The sequence below is a fragment of the Tachysurus vachellii genome, chromosome 18, assembly GCF_030014155.1.
Source record: "Tachysurus vachellii isolate PV-2020 chromosome 18, HZAU_Pvac_v1, whole genome shotgun sequence".
In the NCBI taxonomy this organism is placed as follows: Eukaryota; Metazoa; Chordata; class Actinopteri; order Siluriformes; family Bagridae; genus Tachysurus; species Tachysurus vachellii.
Genome location: NC_083477.1, coordinates 16,285,435 through 16,304,419, shown reverse-complemented (window position 1 = coordinate 16,304,419; position 18,985 = coordinate 16,285,435). Strand labels below are relative to the sequence as shown.

Genomic DNA, 18,985 nt, shown 5'->3' with positions numbered 1-18,985 from the left:
ACTGTACAAACACACGTACACACGTTTCCAGTACAAACACAACATTTTACTGTTTGCATTTCTATGCTCACATAAAAACCTCAGATAAGGAACTTTTCTGACAAAATAAAATAAACTTTTAACCAACTTTTAACCAGAAAATAACATAAAAGCCGTCCCTGCGGATTGAAAAACGCGCTGAATCCACGCAGACTCAGTTCAGGGGAGGAGCCGAAACATGACGCCGCTTGTCGCCGCTTCAAATGCGTTTTTAATTAAAGGGGATTGAAGTGATCAAAAAATAATGACTCAAATAATATTAACTCAGCCCCCCCCCCACCACCACCACCACTTTACTGTGATAATCAGATGTGTGAGTCTCTGCTTTACACTCAGCCCCCCCCCCACACACACACTTTACTGTGATAATCAGATGTGTGAGTCTCTGCTTTACACTCAGCCCCCCCCCCACACACACTTTACTGTGATAATCAGATGTGTGAGTCTCTGCTTTACACTGCCCCCACCCACACACACACTTTACTGTGATAATCAGATGTGTGAGTCTCTGCTTTACACTCAGCCCCCCCCCCACACACACTTTACTGTGATAATCAGATGTGTGAGTCTCTGCTTTACACTCAGCTCCCCACCACACACACTTTACTGTGATAATCAGATGTGTGAGTCTCTGCTTTACACTCAGCTCCCTCCCCCCCACACACACTTTACTGTGATAATCAGATGTGTGAGTCTCTGCTTTACACTCAGCTCCCCACCACACACACTTTACTGTGATATTCAGATGTGTGAGTCTCTGCTTTACACTCAGCTCCCTCCCCCACACACACTTTACTGTGATAATCAGATGTGTGAGTCTCTGCTTTACACTCAGCTCCCCCCCACACACACTTTACTGTGACTGACTCAGCTCCCTCCCCCACACACACTTTACTGTGATATTCAGATGTGTGAGTCTCTGCTTTACACTCAGCTCCCCCCCACACACACTTTACTGTGATAATCAGATGTGTGAGTCTCTGCTTTACACTCAGCTCCCCCCACACACACTTTACTGTGATATTCAGATGTGTGAGTCTCTGCTTTACACTCAGCTCCCCCCCCCACACACACACTTTACTGTGATAATCAGATGTGTGAGTCTCTGCTTTACACTCAGCTCCCCCACACACACACTTTACTGTGATAATCAGATGTGTGAGTCTCTGCTTTACACTCAGCTCCCCCCCACACACAGACACACACACACACACACAGACACACAATTTACTGTGATATTCAGACATGAGTCTCTGCTTTTCACTCAAGTCCACACACACACACATACACACAGACACACAATTTACTGTGATATTCAGACATGTGAGTCTCTGCTTTTCACACACACACACGCACAGACACTTATGAAAAAACAACACCAAAGCTGTCTAAAATTCCTCTACTTTATTCCAGATAAATGTATTTTTGTAAAACATTCAATAAAAAATGACATTACTTATTGCTTAGTCATTAACCCAGAACCTATGAACTTATGCATAATATCTAACTAAACACGCCACAGGTGTTTTTTTTTTTTTTTTTTTTTAAATTGATAAATATATAAAAACAGACCAAAATCAGAAGTCAATAAAATATGAACACACACCTTGCCTTGCCTTTGGAAGAAGAAAAAAAAAACAAAAAAAAAAAGTTTGTGCATCGGAGCCGGTTCACTTACAAAACACATTCATTCTCTTTAAGGAAAGCGTGACCAAGGCAGTATCAGATGGTGAGAACTGGCATGTAATGTGTGTTATTTCTTCTCTTGCTCGTCACACAGTCAGGTCTGAGAGTCTGAGTTTACTACCAAGAGCTTCATGTATTTCATATTTTATACTGTCATATATATTGGGGAAAAAAATTCTTTATTATTCTTTATTAATGTGGGTCCAGTAAACACTAAGAAGGTTTAGTTACTCCACTGTTTTGTATTGTGTTTGTGTTTACATTTTACACCATTTTGATGACAAGTGACATTAAAACACCGGTATTTATCCCGCTAGGTAACGAATAAGAATATTAGCTTAATTGATAAAGCAAATTTTTAGGAATTTTTCTGTCATGTTCGACTCCATACTCCAAACTCCATTCCACTGAAAGACACCGGTACACTTTATCCAAAAACTACTACTATTTATTGACAGATATTTATTTTCATTTCAATTTAAACATTAAATCGAATAGAAAAAAAAAAAAGAATTAACATGGCCATGAAAATGATGTCTATCTTTAAACATAGCCTAGACTTTTTTTTAAAACTCATTTACATAACAAGATTTGCAAAAATCTTAGCCAAGTTTCGAATGTTAATAAAATATTTCTACATGGTTTCAGTGAAATAGTTTTTAATAGATGTTTAATAGACGTGTCAAAGTACGTAATATGAAGAATCCCACAATTATTTAGTTTTTCTTGCCAGAATTCAGTCGTCTGATGAGATTTTAAAAAGCGTGTCCTAAATATAGTCATATACAGTACAGTATCATAACAAACGATGATTTCTTAGCAGCTAAACACCGGATTCGTGTCAGTGTTTAAATAATAGTTTGCAGCAATATATAAATGAAGTCTATTCCACTACGATTATCGGCTATGGAGATAAGGAATAAAAAATATACAATAAATAAATAAAACTTTCTCGGTAGTGTATCTCAGAACCTCAGACCTAAATATTAAAAAGCATCAGGTCCATCAGAGCATTAACAGTTAATTAAAAAAAACAACACATAAATAAATAAATAGATCATAAATTAATGAATCGGACAGACTCAAAAAAACGGTGCTGAACTTCAAGATGTTTTTATGTGGTTCCTGTATAAACGGTGCACTGTCGTGACGGACGGATTAACACGCTACAAGTCAGAAATCTCCTCTGGGGTTTCTTGCAGGTGTTAATCTGCCGCTTGTTTTCTGGCAGTGAGACACTAAAAGTTTATAGAGTACTAAAAAAAATAAAGAAAAGAAAGAAAAATGCGGAAGCTAAACTAATATGTAACAGACTAAAAGAACTAAGTGCATATAAAGAGTTCTTTTTCTATGAATATCATATTAATAGTGATTTTTTTTTAATAACGTATTGACCTTCAGGAGTATTATATAGTAATGCGTGGCATAGTTTTAGATCTTGCAAGTAGTGACTGTACGGTGCTAATGCCTCTGTGTGTGTGTGTGTGTGTGTGTGTGTGTGTGTGTGTGTGGACATTCAGATCTGTGCTTTTCCGTTGTTTCCGTCCTAAATGATCACGCACTTGCCCTTTTCCACCCATGGATTATTCTTCATCAGCTCAGGGTTCAAAAACGGGTCAGTGGGCACACCATCCTCAATCCACTTCACCAAGCTGGAACAGGAAGAGGAAGTGAACGTCAGAGAGATGGATAGATTGATAGAGATTTTTTTTTATATTTACAAAGACAGACAGACAGACAGACAGACAAACAGACAGACAGACAGACAGATAGACAGACAGACAGATAGACAGACAAACAGACAGAGACAAATAAAGATTTGTTTTATATTTACTAGGACAGACAGACAGACAGACAGACAGACAGATAGGGATTTGTTTTATATTTAGATAGATAGATAGATAGATAGATAGATAGACAGACAGACAGATAGATAGATAGACAGATAGATAGAAACAGACACCAAACACATCCAGGTTAATTGATTTATTATTATTATTTTTAATTAGATCGTCACTCATATTAAGGCTCAACCCCAAACAGCATATTACACAGAATCTGTTCTATTTACATTTACATTTACAGCATTTAGCAGACACTCTTATCCAGAGTGACTTACATTGTCTTATTTCAGTTTATACACCTGAGCAATTGAGGGTTAAGGGCCTTGCTCAGGGGCCCTGCAGTGGCAACTTGGTGGATTCAAACCAATGACCTTCCGATCAGTAGTCGAACACCTTAACCACCGAGCTACCACATCCCACATTCTATTGTGAGGCTTGAAAGTGTATTTTGCGTGATTCTGATTGTTGAGAGTAATTCTGTGTAAAATGTATAAACAGCAATGGTGTGTCGAAACTCATCTCATTGCTGCAGCCGATTTCCTGAAAACAGATCATAAAAACGGGGAATAAAATATTTCAACGTCTCTGTTTTCAGAAAAAAAAATAAAGACATTGAAATGTTTTTATTTAGTGAGACATGCATTCGTGTTGCCTACAAAATGCTGACAAAAGACCCAAGACAGACATATGCCTAATTAATCTGATACCAGCTGTCCACATGTCTGTGCTCCATCAGATCATCATCTTCATCAGCAGACAGTGGAACAACAAATAACACTAATTTTACTTTATGTCCATTCAGCTGCAGTTAGTGAATGTGGGCAATGAAGGGAAATTGTATTTTTACAAAAACTAACCATGTTCTAAACAATGATGTGCTTCCAACTTTTTCCAACTTTTAAACTATGATCTAGTCTTTTCCATCTCTCTGGTTTATTTAGATTTTATTTTTTTTTTGCATCACTTTGTGTTAAACCCAAGAGACAACAAACAAACACACACACACAAATACACACACACACACAATCACACACACACAAACACACACATACACACAAACACACAAATACACACACACAAACACACGCATACACACAAGCACACAAATACACACACATACACACACATACACACAAATACACACACAAACAAAACAAACACATACACGTTTTTTTTTTGCCAGAATTCAGTCGTCTGATGGGATTTTAAAAAGCGTGTCCTAAATATAGTCATATACAGTACAGTATCATAACAAACACACACTAACACGCACAAACACACACGCACAAGTACGCACGCACACCCAAACACACTCACACACAAATACGCACACACACACAAACAAGCACACACAAATGCACAAACACACACACACACAAATGCACACACACACACACACACACAAACATGCACACACAAATGCACAAACACTCACACACACACAAATGCACAAACACACACACACACACACAAATGCACACACACACAAATACACATACAAACACACAAACATGCACACACAAATGCACAAACACTCACACACACACAAATGCACAAACACACACACACACACAAATTCACAAACACACACACACAAATTCACAAACACACACACACAAATGCACAAACACACACACAAATGCACAAACACACACAAACATACGCATGATGCGTTGAGGAGATATTTTTAGATCTTGTCAGTATATTATGTGTAGCATGTAGCACTGGACATTGGTATAAACTTGTTGATATATAAATATACAGCACGATATGGAAGAATTGTCTTTTAATTTAAGACTTAAAAGAAGGATCTATTTGTAACCTACTGGGAGAAAATAAAGGAGTATGTTAATGAGAACAGTAAAGTGAATCCGTAAGCGTTACAATCTCACCTCATAAACAGAATGTATCTTATTTTAGTGATGGCTCATATTCTAATTAACGGCATGTGGTCACATAATTAGAACCCAATTGTTATGAGGAATCCTAATCAGAATTTTTCTAGCACTCGTGTTAAATCCTGCTAAACTGGAACTGTTGCTGATCCTCTGAAGAGTTTTGCAGTCGATAAAAATGACAGACGTCCAGCATGTTGCGTGTGGGTGGAGTTTCGCGCTGATTCATAATGACTGGTATTTCGGAGCTAAGATCTGGGACGCTGACCGAAATAGCGATGATATTGAAGCTTCTCAGATTTTGATGATTGCTATTTTATTAAGTACCATATAAATATGTGCTTCGTTGTGACATAGAGTCTATGGTTAAATATTTGTGGTCCACTGATATTTACATATTTTGAGATTATTATTAATACAATATGAGGTGTATGAAGTGTGAGGTATTTTTCGTACGAATCATCAGTTACAGACTAATGCTATGAGAAGCAGAGAGAGCTGTAATGTGGAGCAGGAATGTGGAGCACGAAAGCATGAAACATGTTATGTTGAAATTTTAAGCCCTTATGATACAAGTTTACAGCAATATGACGCACTGATACTGAGTTACGACTCGGCTCGGCTCGGCTATGCTTTAAAAGCTGGTCTGTTTGTGAGGAGTGGACAGATAAGTGGGTGCGAGAGCTGGAAAGGAAGCCTAAATCCCACTAGTGCCAAATCAGCAGGAAGTCAAATGTCATTGACGGTAAACAAAGTGAAAATAGACAAAAATATTTAAAACATCAGTATGTTGATGATAAGACATTAAGACTACATGCAGAGGTGGGAGTAAGTCACACATGTGCAAGTCACAAGTAAGTCTCAAGTCTCAAATTTGCAACTTAAGTCTGACTTGAGTCAAGTCGAGTCCCCCATCTCTGAATCATTTAACTCAAGTCCAAGTCAAGTCTCAAGTCATGAATGTCAAGTCAAAGTCAAGTCGAGTCTTTTTTTAATATTTGTCAAGCAAGTCTCAAATTTGCGACTTAAGTCTGACCCAAGTCAAGTCATATGACTCGAGTCCCCCATCTCTGACTACATGACATCAAAGATCACATTCATTGTGATATTAATATGATAATCGTTGAAGGTGGATGTTTATGATGGTCTATAGAAACTATTGCATAACATGTTATTAAAGGTTAAATTGAATCACTGAATCAAAATTGAAACATTAAATCAATTTTAAATTCAACGATTCAATTTGATTCAATGATTCAGTGTCATTAATGGATAAACTGTACTGTCAAAATTGAATCATCGAATCAAAATTGAATCATCGAATCAAAATTGATTCGATGATTCAATTTTGATTCAACATTTCAATGTCATTGAAGTTTAAATTGAATCATTGAATCAAAAGTGAATCACTGAATCAAAATGACTCGTGAGTAAATCAGTGGCTGTTTTATTATAATGTCTATATAATTTCAGTGCATAAATGTCCTCTGTGTATACCTGCTTAATATTTTAACTATATAAAATGATATAAGCTACTGTTATCTCTCATCGTCAGCCTGCGGTCGGGATGCTATATGAATGATGGGTGTGGTTCTTACTCTGTGACTGTCTTGGATGATTTTTCCCTCTTAAACGCCAGCTGGTACTTGAGGCTCTCTACCTCTTTCTTCAGCTGTGGTACATCCATTTCATCCATCACTGTGGTTTTAAGTTCAATCACACCAAACCTGGAAGGTGAATATTAAGAAATAAACAAAAGGGATAAAAAAAATCAGAAAATAAATCAAATCTCATGACTGTTTTCAGCTATTTAAGACAAATGATATGTGATCTAAATACAGCAAACTGCTATCTGGAAACCTTTTCCTCCCACACACTGATAAAGGAATGAGCCATTACAGTGTTAAAGTGTGTGTGTGAGTACGTGTGTGTGTATGTGTGTGTGCGTGCCTTAAAAGCATCTATCATGCAGGTGTTCCATTGCTTTAAAAGCATTTTTCCATTCCGCTCAGTCACCGACGTCTCTGATCTGATTTCACTCAGTCTGTATTGCACACTAACACTTCACTCCTGTTGTCCTAGACGCTTTAGATTTGATTGCATTACAACCGTTCCTGTAAAATTCCCAATTTGTCTTTTGTCCAAGCCGCTTCATGCTTTCAGATACTAGTAAGGAGATATGTTTATGCAGGTGGATAGAAGAGAAAAAAATATATCAGGTAAAATATAATACAAACTGTTTTCATTGTTTTTGCCATTTTAGCCATTTTTTACGTGAATACTTTTATACACCCCTTTTCCAGACCTGAATGTCATATTCCTGTGATATAAACCAACATGAAAAACTGTGTCTTGTTGCTTTGTATTGACTGGAACTAAATTCTACTAAAGTCCTAAATTGTACAATGCACCACAATGGTGGCTTAGTGGTTTGCACGTTCGCCTCACACCTCCAGGGTCGGGGTTCGATTCCCGCCTCCGCCTTGTGTGTGTGCCGTTTGCATGTTCTCCCCGTGACTCGGGGGTTTCCTCCGGGTACTCCGGTTTCCTCCCCCGGTCCAAAGACATGCATGGTAGGTTGATTGGCATCTCTGGAAAATTGTCCCTAGTATGTGTGTGTGTGCCCTGCGATGGGTTGGCACTCCGTCCAGGGTGTATCCTGCCTTGATGGCCAATGACACCTGAGATAGTTCGGATAAGCGGTAGAAGATGAATGAATGATTTATTTTACTTTTATTCATCCATCGGTTTTTACTGATTATCCTACACATGGATGCAGGAAGCCTGGCGTCTATCCCATGGGACTCAGGGTACAAGGCGGTTGACACGCTGGATGTGGTGCCAATCCATCGCAGGTCACAAACACACACAGTCACACACTACAGATAATTTACAGATGCTGATCGGCCAAAAACACATAGCTTTATACTTGGAAAGGAAACGAAAGGAAAAACTAATAAATAAACAAAATATATCAAGCTTCCAGGTGATTTATGAAACATTTCTCCTCATTTTTACCCTGAACACATCTTCAGGATGGATATACTTTCTACTACTACTACTACTAATAATAATTATAATACTACTACTATTACTGCTATAAATATAACTGGAGTGGAGATCTGTGGAATCCAAACATGCTTCACAATATACCATAGCCCCTAAACCCACCGTAGTCAGTTCTTCCCAAGTTACATAAAATACTGAAGAGACCACAATTCAAGGGTCTGCAATCTTATCCACAATGAGCCAGCGGTTTTCATTCTAACCAATCAGGATCCAGGTTTGATTCCCTGTGTTTAATCAGTTCATTTCGGGCGCCAATCTGTGTCAGGCTCAATTTATTTACAATCCAGGTACTACTGTGTCCCCATTATGCTACAGAAGCAGCGAGGCAAAAAGAATTTATTTTTTTTGAGATATGCCAAAACAAAGCGCTGCACTATAACACAACCATCAGGTCGATTTTGCCTGAGTAGCGGGAGGGACTAATGCCTATTGACCATATATCTGTAAGACCTACAGTTTGGTAGAAGAAGAAGAAGAAGAAGAAGAACTCTAATGAAAGCAAGAGGAGCCCAAGAACCAGTAGAAATAATAATGATAATAAAGATACAAAGAAGAAGAGGAAAAATAAGAAGAATGTGGTATTTCTCCATCACTAGCAAAGTGTAATTAATGTTGCAGAACCACGTCTCAACTCTTTGTTTAAATTCGGTTATAGAAAATGATTCACTCATTCATATTTACATGACTAGCATACCATTTTATCCAGATACATTTGTTTTCATTTTCAAATCTAAGTGAAAGTGAAGCAAAAAAAAAAAAAAAACCTTGAAATTCTCAGTATCTGTAATCTATAACGCCCTACACTGACTCAACGTGTCATTAGTGTGTCTTGTGTAACAGAACAGAACAGGACAGCAGTCTGGCTTTTGCCTAAAGCCAAAGCACAGATGAGTGAACACACTGAGATCGATGAGTCCTCGAAAACACAGTGTACTGTGAGTCAATCTCACTTTGACTATGATCAGTTATATAGCCAATAACACAAAAAGCTGTGTGCTGATACAGAACTTCTAGACTTCAATAATTGCCAAGTAATCACAATTTCTGTTAAACAAATCTCTAAATCTGACGTGCCATTTTAATAGACCTGCACATTCATGCAGCTAGACCTTCAGCCAATCATGTGGCAGAGGTGCAAAGCATACAATCACATGTCAAGAGCTTTAATTAACCTTCATACCAAATAGCACATTGGGGAAAATGTGATTTCAGTGACTCTGACTGTCACGTGGCTGTCGTGCGCCAGATTAGTTCTCTCAGCAATCTCTAGCTCAGAATAGTGAGAAAAACAAAAAACATCCACCTTCTCAATGAGAGAGATCAGATAAGAATAGCCAGGTTGGTTGGATCTGTCAGGAAGGTTACTGTCACTCAAATAAGCATTCTTTACAACCTTAAAGCATCTCGGATCGGCTACGGCAGCAACAGAATAGCCAAGAACTGGAATCTGAGGTTAAGTGGGAACAGACTCAGAGGTACTCTAGGTACTATTGTATGTGAAGATCCCAGAAGATCAGTGATTTTCCCAGGTATCCATGCTATGATTAAAGCCACTAAACATCGCTTTATGGTGATTATATTTTATTTCACTATTTTATAGTGAACATTGACTGTGTGTCTGCAGGATTCCTGTGCGTTGTGCTGCTGCCACACAACCGGCTGATTGAATAAGTGTATGAATGAGCACAAGTTCCGGTGTTCCTATTATAGTGGCTAGCGAGTAAATGTCATTTTGCCACTCGCATTTGCGATATCCTGCTTCCAAGACAGTCATGTCTTAAAAGTCTTATGCTGTTTTCCAGAACTGCTTGCTTACCTCCTCTCAAATAGCGAGTGTACCCGATAAAATTTGGTGCTTTATTGGTGTGATATAAGCAGAATATCTCTCCTGGTGGGAGGAATAAAGACTAAAGTAAATATATTCAGTACAAAAAAGATGCCTGATTAAACAGATTTTGTTAAACCAGAAGTAAACGTGTGTTCAAGCCCTCCTCTTCTTTATTTCTGTGTCTATTTCATCACAACTGGTTCACTCCTCAAGCTTATTCTGACTGGTTGAATCTCTGGCACTAACACAGAGGCAACTCATACTAGCACTACTTTCTTGTCTGGAAATCTGGCAGAAGAACCTAATGTTGTTTTTTTCCCCTAAACAGAGGATATGTACTTTCACCTCACAGGCACAGATATTAGATGATCTAACCAAGTACATCACTCTCAGCAAAGACACTGAGTGTTCTCTTGCCAAAGGATAGGTGTGGTTGGCAAACCGATGCACTGAAAAATGTTTAACTAAGAAATTTCACCACCGCATTTTTTTGCCAAACATGACAGGGAGAGAGAAAGATCGAGAGAGAGATAGAGAGAGAGAGAGAGGGTGAGAGAGAAAGAAAGGCAGACAGACGAAGCCTGGAGCTCTTCCTTAGTGATGGTGACAACAGTGCTCACTATCTATCCAAGTCGCCACCAGGGAACCTCCATCCGCACCACCAACTCCTTACTGCATCACAACCCATGCCCCCCCCCATGCTTTAGCAATAATGTACTAATCACAATCTCTATGACTGAAAGAAAAGCTATAACTGAAGTGTGCCTGCACTCAAAGAAAGACGAAAACAGCAGCAGAAAATCACACAGTCCTTTTTATTTTTTATTTTTTTACACCCAAAACCACCATCTAGATTTAGTGTTAACCGTAGAGCGAATTCATGGTGAAAGTTCTATGCGGTTGAATAGATGCATTTGAGTTGCATACAGTATTTAAAAGTTTGCAAAGATGTGCACAAATTAAACGGTGTACAGTCTGTGTGTTCATTCAGCACCTTTAAGTGTTAATGCAGCAACGTAGGTGTTAATTCAGCACTGTAACTCAAAAATCCTCAGTCAGCGTGTTTATATTTAGGTGACAGAAAAACTCTAATCTAACACAGGACATGCAGTGCCCTTCTGTGCACATCACTGATCAGAATGTACTGTAAAGCTCTACTACTTTCATTTTACTGTGTGAATGACACAAAGCTTTTTTTTTGGAAACTGCTCAGGACTTCAACTTGATTATATGGTCAGAAGATCTGGGCAATTTTCAGATTTTAACATTAATACTAGTATGTAATAAAGTGTTATTAGAAACGCAATGTACACATTAAACAGAAATTACATGTATACATAGATTCGTTTAGATTCTCTCTCTCTCTCTCTCTCTCTCTCTCTCTCTGTGTATGTGTGTGTGTGTCTGTGTGTGTGTGACAGAGAAAGAGAGAGAGACTGTGTGTGTGTGTGTGTGTGTGTGACAGAGAGAGAGAGAGAGAGAGAGAGAGACTGTGTGTGTGTGTGTGTGTGTGTGTGTGTGTGTGTGTGTGTCTGTCTGTGTGTGTACAGGACTACCGGAAGACTCTGCAGTTATTATGTCAGCAAAGCAAATAGTCCAATAATCAGATCTACCCGAGATCCGCATGGAAATGCCAAGTTTTTACATAACAGCATCAGTTCCATGTGCAGTGTCCCGGATGGTGAGAAAATTGATTAAAAGGCAATAAACTCATCCGCATTGTGCGGTAAAGTCATGAGTCATATCTAAATATACCACAGAGCTGTAAAATAACAACACTGCCCTGATGATCACATCACATTTTTTTTCTCGTTTCTAATCTAAATCTTACCTTTGGCTGAAACTGTAATAAAGGACGTGAGGGAGCTGTAAATCCAAGTGCACAAAATTGAAATGCTCCAAATCCTGTAGATCCTTTAAGACACTTAAAAACGCAGAATAAAGGGGAGCAGGCTGCAGTCTGGACTCACTGATCCCCAGTGATGTGGAGCTGCAGGGGAACAGAAAGGATGCTGGAAGTGGAGATGAGCACAGAGAGGAAAAAAAAAGGGCTTACAGCTGCTGAATCGCAAACGAGGATTGAATCGGCTCCTTTGTGAACGACTCTTTTAAATGATCCGGTTCGCAACACGGAAGAATCTGTTCTCTTTTTTTTTTTCTGTATAGCTAACGCTAATAAAACGAAATGTCAATTCAGTTGGATTTGTATGGCGCTTTTAGCAACGGACATTGGCACAAATCTGCTTTAAAGAAAGAAAAACAAACAAACAAACAAACAAACAAACAAATAAATAAATGTATATAAATACACACACACACACACACACACACACACACACACACACACACACACACACACACATATATATACACATATATATATATATATATATATATATATATATATATATATAGTATATATAGTTTGTTTATTTATTTATTTTCCAGATTTGTGGCAATGTCCGTTTTTACAAAAAATATATACATTCATATACATTTCCATATATATATATATATATGGTGGCAAGGTGACGGTGTATTATATTGTCACAAAAGTCTAATTATGTAAGCAGAAACGTTATTCTGCATTTAACATGAAGTCTAATCAGTTTTCAGCAGTGCCCTGATGGGGATTTGAACACAAAACTCTGTGGCTTTTGCAGTCCTGTCCTACACCATATGAGAAGTGTTAGTATCAGCAGCAGTCCAAAGCCATCTTCATGGTCTCTAAGTGGTACTATTTAGAGAAATCTGATGAATCCCTAAATTGCCATCCTCAGCAGCAGCCCTTTGCATCATTAATGAAGTCTTAAGTCTTCAACAACCAAACAACCAACCAAACCAACAAACAAAAAAAAACAAAGAAAACCACAAAACATCACAATTACAATCTTAAATTTTACGTTTTTATTTTCTTTGTCTCATTGTCTGCCATTACTAGTTCATTTCAGGATCAAATCAGGTAATGTACGACTGAACAGTCAAATACAGATTATATTGGAGGTCCATGATACTGTTTTTAAATCTGGATACATGATAAGAAACCAGAGGAATCCTAAAATATCGAATAAGGGAGAGTCATCATGTACATATATAAGCAACACACAGAGGACTACCACAATTTCTACTGGATGTGAACTGGGATTAAAGCATTTACAGACTACAAAAGTAGCCACAGGCTATATTCCAGCATTGATGCTTTCCCCCAATATGGTAAAGCAGATCTTTGCCACTTGTTCTTCACCACCGCCAGGGAACGTCCACTCTGCACAATAAATGATACCACCATGTCAGCCTGTTCATACAGGGTAATATAAAACATACAGAAAATGTGCGCTGACCAACTAGTGGATGTCATTATCAATATATTCAATTTCTCACTGCAGCAAGCTGCTGTCTCCACATGCCTCAAATCAATCACCATTATCCCTGTACCCAAGAAATCAACTATGCAGTGCTGGAATGACTACTACCCAGTCACCCTGATCTTCACAAACACCAGTTAACCTACATAGCAAACAGATCTATTGCTGTACTTCACACAGCCGTTGCATACTTAGAATAACACTTCTAAAACTGTAATAAAATTTGAAGCTGACGACACTGTTTTGGGCTTTATTTTGGATGAGAATGTGATGGCCTACAAGATCGAAGGGCAAAACCTGATGAAGTGGTGCTCAGAGAACAACCTAGTCCATAACACGACTAAAACCAAAGAGATCATAATAGACAACAAGACAACCAGAGATCCACACACTTTCCCTATATATATAACGTTTATGATGATAAGTTGGAAAGAGCCAGGGTGTCCACATCACAGGAGATCTGACTTGTACTCCAAACTAGTGAAAATAGCTTTAGGAAGGTCCGCCTACCTCTTTAACTGCAGCATTATAAAGAGTATACTCTTCTACTATTGTACAATCTACAATGCTGCAAAAGAGAAAGACCTACAAAGCAGTTTATTGAGTCATTGAGACTGATCTCCTAAGCCTAAACTCAAACCTTCCAGGTCACCACCTGCTTGTCCATCAACCACCTAGCAAGAGGTATGCAAAAACGTCTTTCCAGGGGCTCGAACCTCCCTCTAAAGCAGACAAACCTCTGGACAGCTGCTAAACACACACACACACACACACACACACACACACACACACACACACATACAGACCCTGCTCAGTCTTACAATGCAGGTTGATCTACATCAGTGCAACAACACAACACTGATTTGCACAGGAGCTCCTGGTTGAATCCCACCGTGTTTGAATTTTCATATTTGAAATGCAGCTTTTTATCTTCTAAATTGTATTTTATCATTTTTTCCTTCCATTGTTTTGCATCATACTCTGTACTCCAGTCCCTTTAGAGCACCGTGTTTATAGTCTTGTATAGTTACAGCACAGGGTTATATTGACAGTTACCATTGTGTCCATCACTGTTAAAAGCTTCTTTAGAAGTATTACCTTAATAAATTTCATTAAGCATTTTACAATGACAAGAAAGGTTCTTCTTCTATTACTTCTTCTTTACCTATTGTAAGAACAGTGGTAGATTGTGTGTTTTAATAGTTCAGTCATTACAAAATGTGATCTAAAGTGCTCGACACCACCACACATTTTGCCACAACTGTGCCCCTTGGCCACACAGTTTGAATAGCACCGAATACCACTATGCATTTTATCTTCTGTATCTGTAATGATATCCACAAAGGAAGGAGTGGGCTGGAGGAGGTGGAGCGAGAGTGAAGGAGGGTTCAAACCTCAATCTGACCAACCTTGCTATGTTTAGATTCTTCATATACACACAGTTCCCTAGTTTTTTTTTGCCGTAGGTTTCACACACACTATTTCTGCCCTAATATGGTGAAATTCCCCTCCAGCATGACACTGTGCAGATTCACACACTCTGCTAGGCCAACGTTAGAAAAAAACAAAAATCACCCCGAAAACAAGCATAAATATTTTGTTGGATGCTTAAAAACTACATTATCATCAGGTGAAAACTGTATATATTTTTATTTCTTATTGTAAATCATTAAAAGAACATACAAAAACATATTTATTCTTCTATATTGTGTAAAAGTTTACACAATCATCCATCCCTTTCCCAAAAATCTTTGTACCCCAGGTGATTTGATGACTACAGGATCATTGCACTGACCTCTGTGGCTATGAAAGCCTGGTGTGAAGGACATGACAGAAGCCTGAAAGAGCACCATGAATGTCCAGATGTTTGGTCCAATGTTTGGTCCAGACATACATAAACTGTACCCTTAAAGACCTCCTGAAGAGTGCAGACAACACATCAGTCATCTGCCTCATCAGAGATGGAGAACAGCTGCTCCTCAGAGACAGTCCCAACACTCTGGACCTGAACACCATCAAAACAATGGAGTTAACAGTGGTTGCTCCCCCACACCACCACCAACATCACTGATCTCTCTTAGCACACAAGACTGTGATATCTCCGGAGTTCCTGGGAACCACAATCTCTTAGGAATTGAATTGGGAATCCAACACGGACTCTACTGCTAAAAATGCCCAGCAGAGGCTCTACTTCCTGTGACAGCTGAAGAGTCCGAGTTTCAACCAAAGAAGCTGTTGGACCAGTTCTAACACAGCTACTGGGCAGTGAGCCATTTCTCACCACCCCAATGTGGTCTGATTCTGCATCCAGTAATGAGCTGAACATAAGGAAAGCTCAAAGTAGGAAACCTGTTCTCATCCAGGGCTCAAGCCAAAATGTAAAATAAATAAATAAATAAATCCTCACACCCAGGCCACCAGTCCTTACAGCAAGCACTTTAGAACACTTTTTATGCCAAACACTTCTAACATGCAATCAGGCTTATGAATATTTAATTTCCTCACAAGCATGATGAGCTGCAAGGTTTATGTTTAAGTGGTTGATGTCATATATTACAGTTTCTATAGTAACCCTAGTGAGCTTGGATAATGTGAGCATAAGACTAATAATAAGACGGTGCTGTTATTTATTATATGTGAAAGTGGAATGAGAATATGGACATGTAGTTCAGTGATATTGATGCTGAATTTCTAATAAATTTGATGGGATGCTTTTGAACGCTTCCCACTGATGATTTACATGTTTAGTATGCATTGTACAAGACAGTAGTGAAAGCAGCTCTGCTGTATGGGTTTGAGACTGTAGCAGAGAGGAAAAGACATGAGGCAGAGATGGAGGTAGCAGAGGAGAGGAAGATGAGGTTCTCTTTAGGAGTGATGAGGATAGACAGGATTAGGAACGAGCACATCAGAGGGACAGCTCAGGTTGGCTGTTTCGGGGACAAGGTCAGAGAGGCTAGATTGAGATGGTTTGGACATGTACAGAGGAGGGAGATGGTTATATTGGTAGAAGGATGTTGGAGATGGAGATATATGGATGCGTTGAAAGATGACATGAATTGAATTGGTGCGAGAGTAGAGGATGCCGAGGATAGAGTTAGGTGGAAACAGATGTTTCTCTCTGGCGACCCCTAAAAAAAAGGGCGAACGAGGAAGAAAAGGAATCTTTAGAACGCTTCTTTTAGCAAACTAAATTCCGTAATTAAAATCAAACAAGCAAAAGACACAAACATATTCAATCTAGAAACACACTTCATTAGTTAGTACACACCGCTGCACACATTTGTTCATTACCCCACTTGTTCTCTGTGACTCTGCATCCCAGTTACATCCAGTGCTCAATCCCACCTCCGCTGGCACCCTGTTATCTGTGATATGGTGAGGATTTCGGCAAGAAGAAGCTTATTTAATATTTACAGAAGGAGTCTTTAGTGGTTGAAAATAACACCTTCAAATTTTTAGAGGCTTATGAACCAGCACTTGGGGCATCTCAGAGAGCAGAAATTGGTTTGATGTCACCATTTACTTGGAAGACATAAATAAACCGTATTTGTTTTATTTGGAATTATTCCACAAATACTTTACCGTTAGTCGGCTAAACAGAAAAACTACAAATTGTTAAAGCTCTGAGTGTCTAATTTAATATGAGTTTCATAATAAGCACTACTGTGGAGTGGGACATGACAAAGACATTCAATGTTGAACATGGACACAACAAACAGGCGCAAAATTCCATTTTTTGGCCTCTGGGAAAAAAAAATTCATCCTTACGTGGTGTTTGAATCAAATTGAACGTTTTTTATAGTTTAATATTAAGTGGTTTGCATTTTTGAAAGCTGGATTTCACAGCCAGTGACTGCAATAATCTTTTGTTGGATTTACGTCACTAAAGTCTTTATTATAGTATATTTTATTACACAAATTATAATTTACATTTACATTTACATTTACAGCATTTGGCAGACGCCCTTATCCAGAGCGACGTACATAAGTGCTTAAATCTCTAACATTGAATACATTAATGCTGGCTCACTAAGTTACATACTTAAGATACCATGAGTTTAAATGAAAGTGTCAAAGGTGTGTTTTTTTTATTTTTTTATTTATTTTTTTTTTTAAATGCAAAAGATAATGAAAGAAGTGCTAGTTGAAGTGTTTCCTGAATAAGTAGGTCTTCAACCGCCGCTTGAAAATAGCCAGTGACTCAGCTGTCCGGACCTCTAGGGGAGGTTCGTTCCACCACCTTGGTGCCAGTACAGAGAAGAGTCTTGTAGTATACTTGCCTCTTACCCTGAGAGATGGTGGAACCAGTCGAGCAGTGCTGGTAGATCGGAGGGTGCGGGGTGCAGTGTGAGGAGTTATGAGGGCTTTGAGGTAAGAGGGAGCTGGTCCATTTTTAGCTTTGTAGGCCAGCATCAGTGTTTTGAATCTGATGCGTGCAGCTACCGGAAGCCAGTGGAGGGATCGCAGCAGCGGGGTGGTATGAGAGAACTTTGGCAGGTTGAAAACAAGCCGGGCAGCTGCATTTTGGATCATTTGCAGAGGATGGATTGCGTTCATAGGTAGACCTGCCAGCAGTGCGTTGCAGTAATCCAGTCTAGAAATGACAAGAGACTGAACAAGTACCTGAGCAGCCTGTGTGGACAGAAATGGTCGAATCCTTCTAATGTTGTAGAGAAGAAACCGACCCGACACCGTCACATTAGCAACATGAGAGGAAAAGGACAGTTGATTGTCCATGGTTACCCCAAGGTTGCGAGCTGTGGCTGAAGGGGAGATCAGATCGTTGTGCAAGGATATAGCAAGATCATGACCTGGGGATGAATCACCTGGGATGAAGGGCAGCTCAGTTTTGCTAGGATTAAGCTTTAACTGATGAGCAGTCATCCATGATGAAATTTCTGCCAGACATGCAGAGATCCGGTCAGAAGCTGTGGCATCTGCGGGTGGGAAAGAGAAGATAAGTTGTGTATCATCAGCATAGCAGTGGTAAGAGAACCCATGTGAGGAAATAACTTCACCAAGAGAGTGAGTATACAGGGAGAAAAGAAGAGGACCAAGTACTGAGCCTTGTGGGACGCCAGTGGAGAGTCTGCGTGGAGCAGATGTCACTCCCCTCCATGTTACCTGGTATGAGCGTCCTTCCAGGTAGGAAGCGAACCATTCCCAAGCTGATCCGCAAATCCCAAGACTCCTGAGGGTGGCTAAGAGAGTCTTATGGTTGACCGTATCAAACGCTGCTGAAAGGTCAAGGAGGAT

The 18,985-nt window shown here is 39.1% G+C and overlaps 1 protein-coding gene across 1 annotated transcript; it reads right to left on the bottom strand.

Annotated features, from left to right (window-relative positions):
* Window positions 1-1,428: 1,428 nt before the first annotated feature.
* On the bottom strand, window positions 1,429-12,436 carry gng13b (guanine nucleotide binding protein (G protein), gamma 13b). Its single transcript, XM_060892377.1, has 3 exons — window positions 12,193-12,436; window positions 7,063-7,191; window positions 1,429-3,377 (listed from the first exon to the last, which is right to left on the bottom strand). Exons 2-3 carry the CDS (start codon window positions 7,158-7,160, stop codon window positions 3,272-3,274), a joined length of 204 nt encoding a protein of 67 aa, XP_060748360.1. The 5' UTR covers window positions 7,161-7,191; window positions 12,193-12,436; the 3' UTR covers window positions 1,429-3,271.
* Window positions 12,437-18,985: the final 6,549 nt, after the last annotated feature.